Source organism: Globicephala melas, chromosome 6 (assembly GCF_963455315.2).
Source record: "Globicephala melas chromosome 6, mGloMel1.2, whole genome shotgun sequence".
Classification (NCBI taxonomy): Eukaryota; Metazoa; Chordata; class Mammalia; order Artiodactyla; family Delphinidae; genus Globicephala; species Globicephala melas.
Window position 1 is genome coordinate 20,774,204 of NC_083319.1, and position 17,352 is coordinate 20,791,555.

The 17,352-nt window shown below is 45.6% G+C and overlaps 1 protein-coding gene across 3 annotated transcripts in view; it reads right to left on the reverse strand.

Moving 5' to 3' along the window:
* The window catches only part of RGS3 (regulator of G protein signaling 3), a 143,342-nt gene that overhangs the window by 120,715 nt on the left and 5,275 nt on the right, over positions 1 to 17,352 (reverse strand). Inside the window, exon 2 of one of the 3 annotated variants that reach the window (XM_060300577.1) lies at positions 8,780 to 8,960. In XM_060300577.1, coding sequence (XP_060156560.1) covers positions 8,780 to 8,882 — 103 coding nt within the window. In that variant the 5' untranslated portion in view covers positions 8,883 to 8,960. Of the gene's footprint in view, positions 1 to 7,129; positions 7,376 to 8,779; positions 8,961 to 17,352 lie in introns of those variants that run through there. The other 2 variants (XM_060300578.2, XM_030858940.2) reach the window with 2 other exon arrangements.

The following is a 17,352-nucleotide window of genomic DNA, read 5'->3' on the forward strand; positions in this document are numbered from 1 at the left end:
TGTAACAAGATAGAGAGGAACTACGAAGCAGGATCTGGGGGGATGGAGGTCCATGCAATTAAGTTTACTGTTTTTCTGGGCTAATTTTCTCCTAGGGGTATTTACAAATTCCAGAGGTAGCAAAGTCTGATAGCCTGAGCAGAGTTTCTGCCTGCCTCTTGGGGCTGGAGGAACAGGAGTTGGAGACCAGGGCCTGCCAAGAAGTGGGGTCCTTCTGCACCCCTACATTTTGGGTTGGAGCCCCAAAGGGTTGCTCCTTAGGAACAGAGTAAACCATGGTCAGACACAGTTCCTCAAGGGACTGCAGCTCACCTCAATCTGAATCCTAACATTGAATTAAGATTATCCCAGATGCTAGTGACCTCCAGCACCTGACAGAAACAAATAAAGATCTTTTTAAAGAAGATATCATCCCAGGTCTGCATTAAGAAGAAAAAAATAACAAGTCTGTGTCTGCCGTTTGTAACAGACACAGCACACCTAAAATGTAAAGAAACAGAAAGATTGAAAGAAATAGGATGGAAAAAGATATGCCAAGCAATTATTAACCAAAAGAAGGCTGGGTATCTATGTCAATCTCAGGAAAAGTGGACTCTGTCTCCACTAGAAATGAAGAGAAGACTTCATAACAATAAAAAAAGACCAGAATAATAAGAGTTTCAACTCATCAGAAAGATAATGATTCTAAATTTTTATGTTCTTAATATTGCTTCAAAATATATAAAGGAAAAAAGTGACAGAACTATAACGAGAAATACATAAATTTATCATCATAGTAGGAATTTTAACACACTTCTCTCAGTAACTGATGGGGGGGGAAGAAATCAGCAAGGATATAGAATATATGAACAGCATAAGTAGTAAACTTCACCTAAACCTGACATATGCAAAGCACACTACACCCACCTACTTCAGATCTTTTCAAGTACACACAGAACATTTATAAAAGCCGAGCCATCAAAGGACTGAATGAATGCAGAGTACGTTCTCTGCATAAAGGTAAAATAAGGAACAAGAAAACTACTAAAAACCCCAGTATTTGGAAATTAAGAAATATAATTCCAAATAACCCATGGATCCAAGAAGAAATTACTCGAAAATTAGAAAACATTTTGAACGGAATGATAAAGAAAAAAACAATTTACGTATCAAACATGAGGCTTCTGGGGCTTCCCTGGTGGCGCAGTGGTTGAGAGTCCGCCTGCCGATGCAGGGGACACGGGTTCGTGACCCGGTCCGGGAAGATCCCACGTGCCGCGGAGCGGCTGGGCCCATGAGCCATGGCCGCTGAGCCTGCGCGTCTGGAGCCTGTGCTCCACAACGGGAGAGGCCACAACGGTGAGAGGCCCACATACCGCAAAAAAAAAAAAACAAAAAAAACCACATGAGGCTTCCGGATATTGGCAATCCAGAAGCCAATCCCCAGTTTAAGTTACACAGTATTTGCTTCACAATAAATCACTGAACTGCACATCATTTGGAGGGACACTTTTCTGTATGTGTGTTATATTTCATAATAAAAAGTGTTTTAAAAAAGAACAGAGAGAGCAGAACTGGAAAAGAAAACAAAGGGTTATCAACAGGCCAGACTGAGAATTTCTGAATGCTCCCAAGCAAATGGACTCCAAATGACAGGAAAGCCAATAAATGCTGAGGCCCCTGACCAGCAAATGACAAGCTTTTGAGAAATGGTTGGATGGGTTTCCCCATCGTCCTGGGCTCAGAGCAGCCGGGCGAGCCAGGGGCAGCTGGCAGGGACAGGACATGTCGCAGGCCTCAAGTTCAGGGCCTGACTTCACACTGCCCAACACATCATCCTGCCTGGCATCTGTTCCCAAGCTTCATTCTCACTACAGAAAATGGACTTTTTGTCTCTGCGGCTTCTATAGAGGCAGAGAAAGGAAAGGGACAGGTCCCAGCTAATATTGTACTATCACAACAAACACAGAAAAACAAAGAAAATGCCCACCAAATTAACGACATTCCTTAGTCTACTCTGCCTGCAGAACCACATCTTTCTGACTTCCTTCTAGTGTCCAAGATTCCAGGCACTTTCTCTAGAGCTTACAGGCAGAGCCGCTACCCACAGCTTTCATTTGGGTATAACCGTTCTAAAGAGAGTTGGGTTGGTCACCGAATGGCCGCAGCTCCCTGCAGCCCTCAGAACGTGTCCAGCCTGCCTATCACCTCCTGGCTCAGACCCTGGAGGAAAGGCAAGCTGTTCTCTCCCATGACCACTCACCACATTCAGGCCCTGGACCAAATCCCAGGTAAGTTAATTATCTGTTGCCTCAGGCAAACTAATAAGTTGGTATTCTTTCAAGAAGATATGCTTTAAATACTTATCAAACATTTTTATGAACTTGGGTTTATATTTTCTATATAAAATATTATGCCTAAATTCATATGGAAAATCAAGGAACCCAAGGTAGTAAAAACAATCTTGAAAAAGAAGAACAAAATTGAAGGACTCACACTTCCCAATTTCAAAACTTACTACAAAGCAGCCGTTTTCAAGACAGTGTGATACTGGCATAAGAAAAGACAAACAGATTAATGGAATAGAATTAAAAGTCCAGAAAGAAACTCATGTATGTATGGTCAATTAATTTTCAACTAGGTGCCAAGACCATACAATGACGATATAATAGTATTTTCAATAAACGATGCCAGGACAACTGGATACCATATATACGTGAATGAAGTTGGATCCTTTCCTCACACGATACACAAAAATTAACTCAAAATGTTTTTTTAAAAATAAGCTTTTAACTCAAACTCAAAGACCTAAATCTAAGAGTCAAAACTATACAACTCTTTTTTTTTATAAATTTATTTATTTTATTTATTTTTGGCTGCACTGGGTCTTTGTTGCTGCACACGGGCTTTCTCTAGTTGTGGCAAGTGGGGGCTACTCTTCGTTGTGGTGCACAGGCTTCTCATTGCTGTGGCTTCTCTTGTTGCGGAGCACAGGCTCTAGGTGTGCAGGCTGCAGTAGTTGTGCTGCGCGGGCTCAGTAGTTGTGGTTCGCGGGCTCTAGAGTACAGTCAGTAGTTGTGGTGCACGGGCTTAGTTGCTCCGCAGCATGTGGGATCTTCCCAGACCAGGGCTCGAACCTATGTCCCCTGCATTGGCAGGCAGACTCCTAACCACTGCGCCACCAGGGAAGCCCTCAAAACTATAAAACTCTAAGAAGAAAACATAGAAGTAAATTTCTGTGACCTTGGATATGATAGTAGATGCTGAGATTTGACACCAAAAGCACAGCAACAAAATTAAAAATGGATTAATTGGACTCCATCAAAATGAAAAAAATTTGAGCTTCATAGAACACTATCAAGAAAGTGGATCAAAAAACCCACAGATTGGGCTTCCCTGGTGGCGCAGTGGTTGAGAGTCCGCCTGCCGATGCAGGGGACACGGGTTCGTGCCCCGGTCCGGGAAGATCCCACATGCCACGGAGCGGCTAGGCCTGTGAGCCATGGCTGCTGAGCCTGCGCATCCGGAGCCTGTGCTCCGCAACGGGAGAGGCCACAACAGTGAGAGGCCCGCGTACCGCAAAAAAAAAAAAAAGTCAGATAATAGCAAGTGTTGGTGAGGTTGTGGAGAAAGCAAAACCCTCATGCCTTGCTGACAGAAATGCAAAATGGTGCAACCACTCTGGAAAAGAGTTTCATAGTTTCTCAAATAGTTAAACATAGAGTTACCATTTGACCTAGTAATTCCACTCCTAGGTGTATACCCAAGAGAACTGAAAACATTTGTCCACACAAAAACTTGTGTATCAGTGTTCATAGCTGAGCAATATTCATAATAGCCAAAAGACAGAAAAAACGCAGATGTCCATCAATGAATTAATAAACAAAATGTGGTATATCCATACAATAGAATATTACTCAGCTGTAAAAATGAATGAAATACTGATATATGCTACAACATGGATGAACCTTGTAAACATTATGCTAACTGAAAGAAGCCAGTCACAAAAGGCCACCTATTATAGGATTCCATTTATATGAAATGTCCAGAATAAGCAAGTATATAAGGACAGAAAGTAAATTAGTGATTGCTTAGAGTTAGGGGACAGAGGGGATTGGGAATTGGGGGTAATAAACTAAAGGGTATAGTGTTTCTTTTTGAAGTGATAAAAATGGTCTAAAATTGACTGTGGTAATGGTTACACAACTCTGTGAATGTACTGAAAACCATTTAATTGTATAATTTAAATGAGTGAATTGTATGTATGTGAATTATATCTCAAAAAAGCTATTTTTTAAGTTAACAAACATACAAATAAAATTAAAATATATAATCCTGAAGGAAAAAAAACTTATGTGCACCTGTAATGGCTTCTTCAAATTATACCATTTCTCATAAATATAAAATCCCTCTGGAGTAGTTGGGTTCGAGCTCTAGTTTACTTACCCCCCTCCCTTGAAGCCAGGCCACCTCCTTAGAAGGCAACATAATGTATGGCCAACTAACGTTACTTGAAGGTGCCCCTTATTGGGGGACAAGGAGCTGTACTTATGCACACACATACACACACACACACACACACACACACACAAATACATAAATCACGACATATTCCATACAGTATTCTCCCTGAAAAAAATTCTGGTCAAAACAATTTTGTTTCTTTTTAGTTCCAGAGATGCTGGAAATTTAGCTCCCTTTACCTATTTGTGCTCAGGGAACTACCAGTTAAGCAGCAGCTTCCTCTGGTTCCACCAGGGCAAAGCAAAGCCCACTGCTGAAGGCCAGGGGCTACCTGCCATGCTGGGGAAAAGCCAGTGAACTGAGGAAAACTTAGCAAAGACCTTCATTTTAAGGGAGTCCAAGTTGGCTATCAAACTGAATAGTTGATAGCCAAAAACTGAATACTTGATAGCCAACTGACTCTGTATCCATAGCTTCCAAACCTGGCTCATCAACAAAATACTTCTGTGACTTCTTAAAATTACAGATTCTTTGACTGCACCCCAGACCTATTAAACCAGGATCTCTGGGATCTCCAGGTGCTTCTGATAACTAGCCACGTTTGAAAACTACTGGTAAAACTCTTCATTCCCAAGCAGAAAAGCAAAGATCACACAGTGTACAAAGAAATCAGCAGCCTGGAAGAGGGACGGCATTTGTCAAGGAAACAGAGCTAATGAAGGAAGCAGGAGAGAACTCTTCCAGTGTCAGTCCACGGAGAGATTTGAGAGGAGGCCGCATACGTGGAGCGGGAGGCTCCCCACCCCACCAGGTTCCTGCCCGCCCCGGTGCACACTCAGGTCACATCACACCCTGATACCCACCCAACACAGCCCTGAGGCCATGGCTGGGCAGGTCATCCACTCCCTGCTGGGTTGGACCCTCCCCAACTTCCCAGATCTGGCAGGGAGATTAACTCAGTACAAGAATATGGGCTGATACAAGGAAATAGTCACATCATACCAGTAAGGAAAAGAAACGGGTTACAAAGCTGTACATACAGCAGAATCTCAATTTTGTTAAAATTAGGCACACACAAATACACACACACACACACACACACACAGAGAGAGAGAGAAATAAGTCTGGAAGGATATAAACCATGTTAACAATGGCCTCCTCTGGGGAGTCAGATTACAGGTGATTTTCACTTTCTTCTTTTCACTAAGTTTTCAACAATGAATACATCTTACCGTGATAATAAGGAGAAAAAACAGTGAAACGTTTTTTACTTTTTAATCAGGACACGGCTAAGGTAACAAGGCCTCACAGCTCTCCGCCACTCTTTCCTGACCACTCCAGTACCACCAGCTCAGAGCATCCCGGGAACCTCTCCTATCTGGTAGAATGCCACATCCTCGTGGGGTTAACAGGATTGCCTCCACCGGTTGGGAGGATTAAATGAGATGATGCAGGGAAAGCACCTGGCACACGGCATGGCACGTGATAAACATGCAATAAACGGTGTTGAGTTAATTACTCTTGTTACCCTCTACCAACTGGACCCGTGAATTCCAGGATGCCAGACCACAGGCCATTTCTAGGGGCCAAGCCACTGCTTTTCCGTTACTCCCTCTGCCCCTAGAGAAGAAGGCAGGTTGTGAAGAGCCAAGCGTGCTGATAGAGGTAAGCCCGAGAGTAGGAGAGCCGGAACCCCAAGGAGGGCACAACTCCTTAGGTGCTCTGTCTTTGAAATGTGGGCAAAGTCCACTTATGTTGCAGTAACTGCCCCAACTTTCATGAGGAAAATTGTATAAAAGTTTTTTTTTAATGTGCTGTACACGTCATCTCAGAAGGCTTGAGCTCAGGTACCAACTCTGCAGCTGGCTCACTGGGAGACCTTCCTCTCGGGATCTCAAGTCTTCAGAGAGGAGACATAACTCCCTGCCCACAGAGAGTTGCAGAACCAGTGAGGAAACAAGGGCTAGGAAGAGCTGTATCCTAGGACACAGCTATTTATCTTACTGTGGGGACTTGGAAGGCCAGGTTTGCCCAGACCATTGGGGCAGCTGCTGCCCAGCTATTATTTGGGGGAACCCACTCCTGCTATCTAGGGGCTTGGAAGCAGGAGCCTACTGCCCAATTCTTTCCGCCTCAAGCCCCCAGGGCAGCCCTGGGACCCTGCTGAGAGCGCAGTAGCTCCTGGAGGGGAGAATTCTCCCATCTCTGCTGCAGGTCAGGCATCCACCGGAGCCGTGGCGCTGCAGCCGCTCCAAGGTGAGCCCACAGGAAGCCAAGGCCATTGGGGCTGACCCAGCTCCTGTCCTGTCCCTGAGCCAAAGGGAAGAGGACTGAGGAGGTCTGGAGATGTAATAACAAGACCTTGACTTAACCCTGAGCTGCTTGTTAATGGGAAGCTCAGTGGTGGCAAACCCCATCCCTGAAAGATTAACTGGGGCACGACTGTTCCAGCCAAGTGAGGCACAACCAACTGCACTCGGCACCAGTGGCCGGGCAGCAGGTGGGGCCCAGCGGCTTGAGCGGCCTGAGCTGCCTGAGCCCCTCCTGCGCGACCACGGGAGGCAGATGTCCCCAAACAGAAGGATGGCTGCTCCCTGCCTCACCTGCCACCACGAGGGGGTTGCCCTCTCTGGGCGCTGCGGGCAGGGTGAAGCAGTCCCTGGCGGCAGCCGCCGCGGGCACTTACCAAAAGTGGTGAGGTAGAAGGACAAGCCCGGGTGGGCGCGCCGGCTCCCGAGGGAGACGCGGTGCAGGGAGCGCTCCATGGCAATGGCCCCGCTCCCGCCGGGCCGGGGTGCCTGTAACTCAAGGCGTCTGTGTTGCTCCCAGTAACCGAGGCAGCAGGTTCACCGCCCCCGCGCCAGTGTCTAGGCGGCGGGCGCGGGAGGCCGGCTTCAGCGCGCGTTTGAACCTGCGGGCGCGCCAGGCCCTGATTGGCCCGCGCCGGTTTGAATGCGGAGATTTCCACCTGACCGAGCCGCCACCGGCCGAGGGGAGGAGGCGCCCGCGGCCCATCTGCTGCCGGGACGGCGGTCCTCCCCGTGGAGCCGGCAGGATGGGCGGCCCCACAGAGGCTCGGGGCTCGGGGGCCACTCTGGGCTGCAGGTGCCAGCCCCATACCAGGCCCGCAGCTCCTGGCGCGCCCACTCGGCGGGCTTGGCCTGCTCGCCCAGCTGCCCCAGGCCAGCAGTTAGCTAGGTTTGCAACATGCTTTGAAGCTCAGACCTGTACTCACCAGACCCAAGCAAGGGCAGGGGAGCACCCTCCTGGCCCAAAGCGGTGGGGTTTGGGAAAACGTTCTCCACCCTTGGACCTGCACCCCCCACCAGCTGCAGGGCCCTTCCCTGACCCTGGCCCATCTCTCTCTTGAGCCCTCTCTTGGATGAGAGCAGCCTGGCAAAGGTCCAGACCAGAGCAGCTTCCTCCCCTCATGGCCCCCCATGGGCAGCCTGGTGCCATGAGACAGGAGCACAGGCCCCCAGCTCCTGAGGGACAGAAATGCACAGTGTAGTGTGTGGAGGGGGCAGGCACTTGCAATCTCCAGAGCTCGTTGCGAGGAAGCAGAGCTGGAAGGAAGGTCAGCCCCTGCGCTGCTTTGTCGGCAAACATTCATGGGATGCCTCCTGGGAGCAGTTTCAAAGACATCTGCTCTGCAACTCTCTGTTGCTGCCGGGGAAAGCTGCTGGTCTTATGTAAATCTAAAAACGGGAAGTGTAGGCAGTTGCCAAATGGATATCTGTGGCTCAGTGATCCACTCAAGACAAGGTTGGGGGATGCAAGAAAGGAAGTGGGGAGAAAAGTTATATGTATGGAGTACCAGGTGCCAGTGGCTGAGCTGGGCAATTTACACACATCTTCTCATTTAATCTTCACAGTAACCCTAAGAAGTATTAGCCCCAATTTACCAGGGATAAACCTGGTAAATCTCACACAGAGAGGGCAGGTGACTTTTCCAAGGTGGGCAGGGCTGGAATTTGGACCCAGGCCTGGTCTGCCCCAAAGGCCATCCTCCTCCTGTTCTTCCTTGGCCTCCACTCCTGCCCCATGGCCAATGGCAGGTGGAGGGAGCAGACCTGCCTTCCTGAGGCAGGTAAGGAAACTAAATGCCACAGGGCCAGCTGGCCACCAGAGGGGAACAGAACCCGGAAAAGGAGCCCAGAAATCAACAAAGTAGTGGTCAAGTGCAAATGAGTCACATAAAGGGCAGTGGGTTGTTCAAATCCTGGCGCATTGTGAAGCCCTGCTCTGCACTTCCCCCACCCCAACTCCTTGAGCACTGCCCTTAGCAGGGGCAAGCCTGCTCCCTTGGCCCCAGCCCAGTGACAGACAGACTTACCTGCACCCTGGACTTGAGCGGGCCTGATCCTTCTCCTGGCTGGGGAAGTCTGAGTCCAGGCATCCTTTCTGGGCAGGGAAGTATCCCGGCTCTGCCACTCCATCCAGCCAAGGAAAACAGGCAACCTCAGGCTCAAGCCACAGGATTCAGACAGGACACGGAGGCTGGAAGTGCTGTAGACCTGCGGGACCAAGATGGGAGCATGAGTTAGGCATGGCCTGAGGATGCCCCCTGAAAGGGGGGTCCACCCCAGTAGGAATTAGAAAGGATGATGTTCAGGAGTCTGAGCAAAGGGAGGCCCACAAAGGGAAAAGTGATGTGCCCAAGGTGACAGTGGCCCCTTCACAGCTCAGGGACCACTGTAGCACCTGCACTAAGGGAGACCGCCTTGGACTCAGGAAGCTGTGAGCAACCGGCAGATACACATTCAGGAGGGTAGAAGCCAGCAGGGGAGCTGGGTAGACTTGCATTATCTGTATGTGGCCTGGGGCAGAAAAGACTGAGGCCCGCACTTGGCACTTCACCCCTACTCGGGACAAAGGTCCTGCTGCCTTGCAGGTTCCCTCCTGACTCCTCCTGCCCCATCAGTTGGGGACCCCAGTGCCACTCTGATAGTGATCTGACTCCAGTGGTGGCACCACCTCCACCGCCCTCACCACCAACATTAAGGCCCCTTTACTTAGTAGAACACTAGAAGCTTCCTGCTCTTAAAGGGGCAGGTCACTCTTTTCTCAGGAGGGGGAGGACAGAAGTGAGCGGGAGCCTGGGCAGTGGCACTGCAGGAGACACTGGCCCCATTAACCCACACTACTGTTTACAGCAGACATCCAGAAAGGGTTGAGGTTTATGGCCCTGCTTTCTCCAAAAAGACAAGGGAGTTTGAGGACCACGCCTGGCTTTCTGACATGCCCTGAACACTCTAGCTCCCCTGGTCACGGGCCTCAGTATCCCTCTAACACTCACACACACTCCACACATACATAAACAAACTACACATACAATATTAACACTACACACACTCTGCACACACACCCACACATACCGTAACACTTCCCACATACATTCACGAATACACCAGATACACAAACATACCATATACATACAGCCCACACACAAATAAACACACCACATACACACCTCACACATATATACAATCACACCCCACAGATTTTCATGCATCCTATGCACATACACAAGCACACAGACACACACACACAGACATACACACACACCAAAAAAACCCCACTTAAATGCACTATATACATACAGCACATCCACATACAAAGATTGATTGATTATATTTTTTAAGACTGACTCTGTTTCAAGAAGAATAAGGACTACTTGTGTTTGGAGGCAAGGGACTAAAGAGGTTTATTTGGGTGCATTTTCACATTAGCTATCAAAGAACCTTCATGCCTTTAAGATATCATCTGGCCCAATATCCAAAACAATTTTGAAAAATAATAATAAAGGCGACTAGGACTACCAGATGTTAAACAGTCTTATAATAATGTAGAAAGAAGATAAACAGATCAATGGAACAGAATAGAAAGTTCAGGGGAAATATGATTTTACTTAGAAAACAAGACAATGTTCAAAATTCTTTAAACTAAAGTCATTTCAAAGAGAAATGGAACAGCTAATTGAGATGAAAATTTTAAAAGGAAATAATAAGGTTAAAGTTGAAATTTATTTTTAAGAAACAGACTTCAACAATAAAACCATAGCCTGGTTCTTTGAAAAGACCAATAAAACAGAACTCTGGCAAAACAAAGAAAACTATAAATAAACAAGTTTAGGAAAGAGAAAGATAGCCAAGATACAAAGGTAATTCTTTAAATTATGAGAGAAAACCATTGCAACTTTATTTATAAATTTGAAAATCTGGGGGGAAATCGGTGCCTTTCTAGAAAGTATTAATTACTAAAATTGATACAAGAGTTTGAAATTTTTAATAGATCACTAACCATAGACAAAATACAAAAGGAAATAAAAAATCTATCTGACAAAATTACAGAAGACTCAGTTTTAGAGGACAATTCTATTAGACCTTCAAGAAACAGATAATGCCTATGTAATTTAAAACTGTTTCAGAACTAGAAAAAAAAAATTGGAAGATTTGTCAGTACTGGACACAAGGCTAGGCAAAGACAAAAACCAGATAAGGTTAGCACCAGAAAACTATAGACCAAAGGTCAAAGATAAAAATAAGAGTAGAAGTTAATGAAATAGAAAACATAGATAAAAGACGACCTATTAAAAATGTGACAAAAACTAGGCCCACATTCCCCCAGTTTTGCCCCATTCCTTTTTTAAAAGAAAAGCTAGAAATGTCTAAATTTTAATATGACATCTCCCAATTTTTTAATATTGACTATTCATTCAAATTTTTGAAAAACATTATGTAGGCCAAATAAAATATATCTCTGCCCTATAACTAGTTTGAAATCTCTGCTAGACCAATCTGATTTATGAATATAGACACAAACCTCCTAAATATTAGCAAATCAGATCCAGCAGTATATTCATGATACATTCAAATGGTATATATTCCAGGAATGCAAAGACAGCTCAGATTTCATGAACATATTAGTGCAGCGGTTGGCAACGCTGCCTACAGGTCAATCTGGCCAGCCACCTACTTTTGTACAGCAAGTAAGCTAAGAGTGGATTTTACAGCTTTTAATGGTTGAAAAAAAAATTTTTTTTAATTAAAAAAAATGGTATTTCTATGGTCATAAAAAATTTTTAAATTAAAAAATGAATGCAAAATATTTACAAAATATATGGCAAATATGTATATATGTACAAAGAAGTCTTACAAATCAGTAAGAAAAAATAAATGTACCAAAGAACATGAATAATCATTGCACACGAGAGGAAATGTAATTGACTAATACATAAAATACTAGCAACCAGAAAAAGAAAAAAATCATCCCACCATTTGCCTTCAGGAAGTTCAAGCATTTGTATTTACAGACGAGACAACTAAATTTTTCAGAGTTGTTAAATGAATCAGGTTGCTAAGGTAGTAAATAAACAGTGGAGAAATAAGAATCCAGCCAAAGAACCACTATAGAATGTCATCTTTCACACTAATCTTCAACTAGTAGTACTGAGACCTCCATGGCTTCTAACACATTAAAATTCAATTCAACAGATGTTTACTAAGCCAAGCACCCATGCTGTGCTGAGCCTTACACTGAACGCTGAGCATAAGAAGTGAACAAGACGGAGCTTACAATCTGGTGGAAGACTGGATGAGTGTTACAATGGAGGAAACATGGCAACCTGCAGAAACACAGATTAGTATCTCACTTAGCCTGGGGATCTGGGCCAACCAAGATGAGAATGGAAGTCAGAGAAGACTTCTCAAAGAAAGTGACCTGAAGGATGATTTAGCCAAGCCAATGAGGTGAAGGAAGGGGGTTATAGGCAAAAAGAACAAAACATGCAAAGGCCAGATAATGAGAGAAGCGTATACATTTGAGGAATGGAACAATGGGACACATGGCAGGGAGGGAGGAATATGCAAGAAGGGCTTCACATATTATTAAAAGGAGCTTGGGCTTTATCCTAAATGTAGGGCAGTCGTTGAAAGATTTTGAGCTATCCCAAAAGGTTTTGTGTTTTAGAAAGATCACTCTGGCTAGAGTATTAAAAAATGGATTGGGGGGACTTCCTTTGTGGCGCAGTGGTTAAGAATCCTCCCGCCCTGCCGCCTCGGAGTGGAGACTTCAGAAGCAGCAGAGCTCCTAGCGCCTCCCCGTCTTCCTCAGCTGCCTCCTCCTGAGCCGGAGAGGCCTGTTCCCAGCTCTGCCTGCTGAGTGAAGAAGTAGGCTTGACTGCATTGCCGCTGTATAAAGCATTTGGTCTTAATAGTGTGTGGACAGCTGACAAAGTTAATCCTTTTTTGTAATACTTTCTATGTGACGTTTCTCTTCCCTTTAGAAACACTGCACTTTTTAACTCTAGGCATGATCTCTTCTGCGTTGACTGGACTTTGTAGGGGTGGGGGAGGATCAAGAGGAAGTGGACAGCCAGAGACCCTGAAGGGGCCGCTTCCATGACTGCGTTATGCAGAAGTCATAACAAATGCTGGTGTCTTTAGCTCCAAATGTGGCAGGAAGGGGGGTGGGGGGGTCAGGGGGGAATCGGGAAGCTCACGGGGCGGGATCCATAAAGAGCAGTGTGGAGGTATACAGCCTGAGCCTGACTCCACGCCACTGGATAATTTATGTTGTCAAACTGCTGTTCTTAGGAGGCATTCAGAATGTCACAGAGGCCAGACCTATGGCCTCCTGGACCCCTGGGCCGGTAGGGCATCTTGGAAGAACAGTGCTTGGTTTGATACCTGCAGCAGAGGAGAGGAAAGCCCAGAGATGTAGTGTGAGGAGGGGACCCATCGTGTCCCAGTACATCCGGGACTAACTTTCTGAGCCCCCTATCCAAAGCTGGCTTTATTTCCGTTAACGCTGGTGCTCCCGCATCTCATGAGTACATCCTGTGTGTCTGGCCTCTCCTCTCTGCATTTCATTGTCACACACACACACACCCCCGACGCCCCCTCCCCGCCCCGGATATGGGGAAGGTCAGCAGTGAAAGGGTTAAGCAGCAAGCTTTGGTTCATGGTTTTAATTACTTGGTAAAGTAAATTAGGCAATGCCAAAGGCTGTGGGTTTTGTCCTTGGAGAAAATGTGGGCCTTACAAGATGGGAGAGTAAATTTTGGAGGGCTTTATTTATTTATTTATTTATTTATTTATTTATTTATGGCTGTGTTGAGTCTTCATTGCTGCGTGCAGGCTTTCTCTAGTTGCATTGAGCAGGGGCTGCTCTTCATACCGATGTGCGGGCTTCTCACTGCAGTGGCTTCTTTTATTGTCGAGCATGGGCTCTAGGCCCATGGGCTTCAGTAGTAGTGGCTTGCAGGCTCTAGAGCACAGGCTCAGTAGTTGTGGCATACAGGCTTAGTTGCTCCGCAGTACGTGGGATCTTCCCGGACACAGCTCACGGGCCCAGCCGCTCCACGGCATGTGGGATCTTCCCGGACCAGGGCATGAACCCATGTCCCCTGCATCGGCAGGCGGACTCTCAACCACTGCGCCACCAGGGAAGCCCCAGCAGGCGGATTCTTAACCATTGCGCCACCAGGGAACCTGGAGGGCTTTATTGAAGAAATAAAAGACATCTTTTGTATCTTTAAAAAAAAAAAAACAAAGGAATCCAGCTGCCAATGCAAGGGACACGGGTTCGAGCCCTGGTCTGGGAAGATCCCACATGCCGCGGAGCAACTAAGCCCATGCGCCTCAACTACTGAGCCTGCGCTCTAGAGCTCACGAGCCACAACTACTGAGCCTGAGTGCCACAACTACAGAGCCCGCATGCCACAACTACTGAAGCCTGAGCACCTAGAACCCATGCTCCAAAACAAAAGAAGTCACCGCGATAAGAAGCCCGCACACCACAACGAAGAGTAGCCCCCGCTCGCCACAACTAGAGAAAGCCCGCATGCAGCAACAAAGACCGAACACAGCCAAAAATAAATAATAAATAAATAATTTTTTTAAAAAAATGGATTGGGAAGGTGGAGGGGTGGCATGAGGGTTGAAATCCAAAAGTGCTGTTAGGTGAAGTTTTTACCAGTGGCCCAGGTTAAAAAATACACTAGTGTAGTAGCAGTAGGGATGGAAAAAGGTAGAATCAACAGGACTTGGTGGTTGATTGGAAGGTAAAAGGCAAGAAATCCTGGCTTGAGAAATTAGCTATTCAGAAGTGACCTTTACAGAGATGGAGAACATGAGAGGAAGGGCTGGACTGAGGGGAGACTTGATGAGCTCACCTCTGAGCCTGCTAAGGTTGAGTTATTTACTTGCTGTCCAACTGAATATGTCAAGTGAACTGTTGAATACACTGGACATAAGTACAGGAAAAAATACTTAGGCTAAAATATAGATTTAGGAATTCCCAGTGAAGCCATGGCATGGATAAAAGATACCAAATAGAATGTTAAATGTGAGAAGAAGGCTCAGGAAAGAACCAAGAAGAATACCAACAGAAAAGACAGGTAGAGGAAGAAAGGCTACAAAGGGAGAAGGAAAGCCAGGCAATGTATTAAGAAAGAGACAATAGTCAACAATCTCAAACACTGTCGAGAGGTCAAGGAGGTTAATGACTGAGAAGTGTCCATTGGATTTAGCAACAAGACAATCATTATTGACCTTCCATCCCAGAATAAAATGCTGGGAGGCAACAGCTCCACATGAATGAAACTGTACCAAATTCACTCCAAAAGGAAAAATACCCTGGGCTCAAAGCCAGAGAATATTCTTGGGTCAGGTTTTTTTCTTGTCCTAAATTTAACCAGCTGCAATGTTTTGTTAAGTGGTATTTTTTTCACCCTTGAAATGAAGGATTTGCCTTTTAAAAGTATGTCTGCAATTAATCTTCAAGGTAAAACACAGTATCTTGGGTTAGTGGTTCTCTACAGGAGCAGGTGCTGGTTGCTGTAAATACCACTGAGAAACTTCAATTTGCCTCAGCTATAGAAGCCTTTGGTGACCTAAATACACAAATAGCGTCTAAGTGGGAACCAAGAAAAAAAAAAAACTCAAGATTTCAAGTAAGCTGAGAGATATTGTTTCAAAATAGAAGAGAACAAAACCTTCACTGCCAGAGGAACGTGAAATAGTTAGTTGAGTCCAATGATAAGGGCCAAAGACTTGACAGAAAAGCAGAGTCACCTGTCTCTTCTAGAATGGCTCAGTTTCCTTGTAGTTATGTTGGAAGCCCTTTTAGCCTCTTCAATAAGCACCCGTTTTCCTGACCTGATAACAAGCAGCTTGGCTTGGCATAGTCAAGGGCTCCAGAGACCCTCAAAAAGTTTTCCAAACTTAAAAAACAATATAGGGGCTTCCCTGGTGGCGCAGTGGTTGAGAGTCCGCCTGCCGATGCAGGGGACACGGGTTCGTGCCCCGGTCTGGGAAGATCCCACATGCCGCAGAGCGGCTAGGCCCGTTAGCCATGGCCGCTGAGCCTGCACGTCCGGAGCCTGTGCTCCACAATGGGAGAGGCCACAACAGTGAGAGGCCCGCGTATCAAAAAAAAAAAAAACAAAACAAAAAAAACAATATAAACTTCTGCCTCCTGCCAAGATGGAGTAACATCTTGGGACTGGACCAATCCAGGGACTGGATTTTCCCTCTCACCTGAAACAACTAAAAGACTGGACAAAATATATGAATCAACAGTTTTCAAGATACTGGACATCAAGCAACAAAGGGCGGTGATCCCTGGGAAACAAAACCAGCAAGGTGAGCCGTACGACTGCTGCAGCTCCTTGCCTGGAGAGACCAACTCCAAGTCCTCAAGGCAGCTAGAGTTCACAGGATAGAGCATCAGAGAGGAAAGAGCTGCACAGAGAGCTTCAAAGATCTGCAGAGGGTCTCCCTTCAAATCTTCAACTAAGTGCTAATGAGCTCATAGGTGTCAGGAAAGTACCTTGAGGCTGGGGAAGGAACCACCAAAAAGAACTAGTGGGAATAATCTTTCCCAGGCTCTCACAGGACCAGGATTAGCTCTTATTCTCATCAGCCAGAGTGGAAAGACCTTCTAATTCATGGGGCATTGGGTAGGTACTCAGAAGGGTTTTACCCCAGTTGTGGGGAATAATTAGCCCTAGACTAAATGATGCTCTGTTCTCATCTAAAAAACCCTAAAAGCAAGACCCAAAAAGATCAAAAGCTTTCTAAGTAACCAGTGACAAAGAGAAAAATCTTGAAAGCAGCAAAAAACCACATTATATACAGAGAAACAAAGAAAAGAATGACATTGGACTTACCCAAAATATGTACCTGAAGACAGTGAAGCAACAACTTTAAAGAAAAAAACTGTCAACCTAGAATTCTATACCCAGCAAAAACATCTTTTAAAAATGAAGGCGAAAATAAAGATTTTCTCAGACTTACAAAAGCTGATTGAATTCATCATCAACAAACCTGCACTACAAGAGGTGCTAAAGTCTTTCAGGCAGGAGGAAAACAATATCATATGGAAAGCTTGATCTACAAAAGGAATGAAGAGAACACCAGAAATGGTAACTATATGGGCACATATAAAAGAGGGTTTTTTCCTATTATTTAATTCTCTTTAAAAGAACACTATAGATGGACCTAGAGACTGTCATACAGAGTGAAGTAAGTCAGAAAGAGAAAAACAAATACCGTATGCTAACACATATATATGGAATCTAAAAAAAAAAAAAAAGGTTCTGAAGAACCTGGGGCAGGACAGGAATAAAGACACAGACGTAGAGATTGGACTTGAGGACACGGGGAGGGGGAAGGGTAAGCTGGGACGAAGCGAGAGAGTGGCATTGACATATATATACTACCAAATGTAGAACAGGTAGCTAGTGGGAAGCAGCCACATAGCACAGGGAGATCAGCTCGGTGCTTTGTGTCCACCTAGAGCGGTGGGATAGGGAGGGTGGGAGGGAGGAGATATGGGGGTATATGTACAGCTGATTCAATTTGTTATACAGCAGAAACTAACACACCATTGTAAAGCAATTAT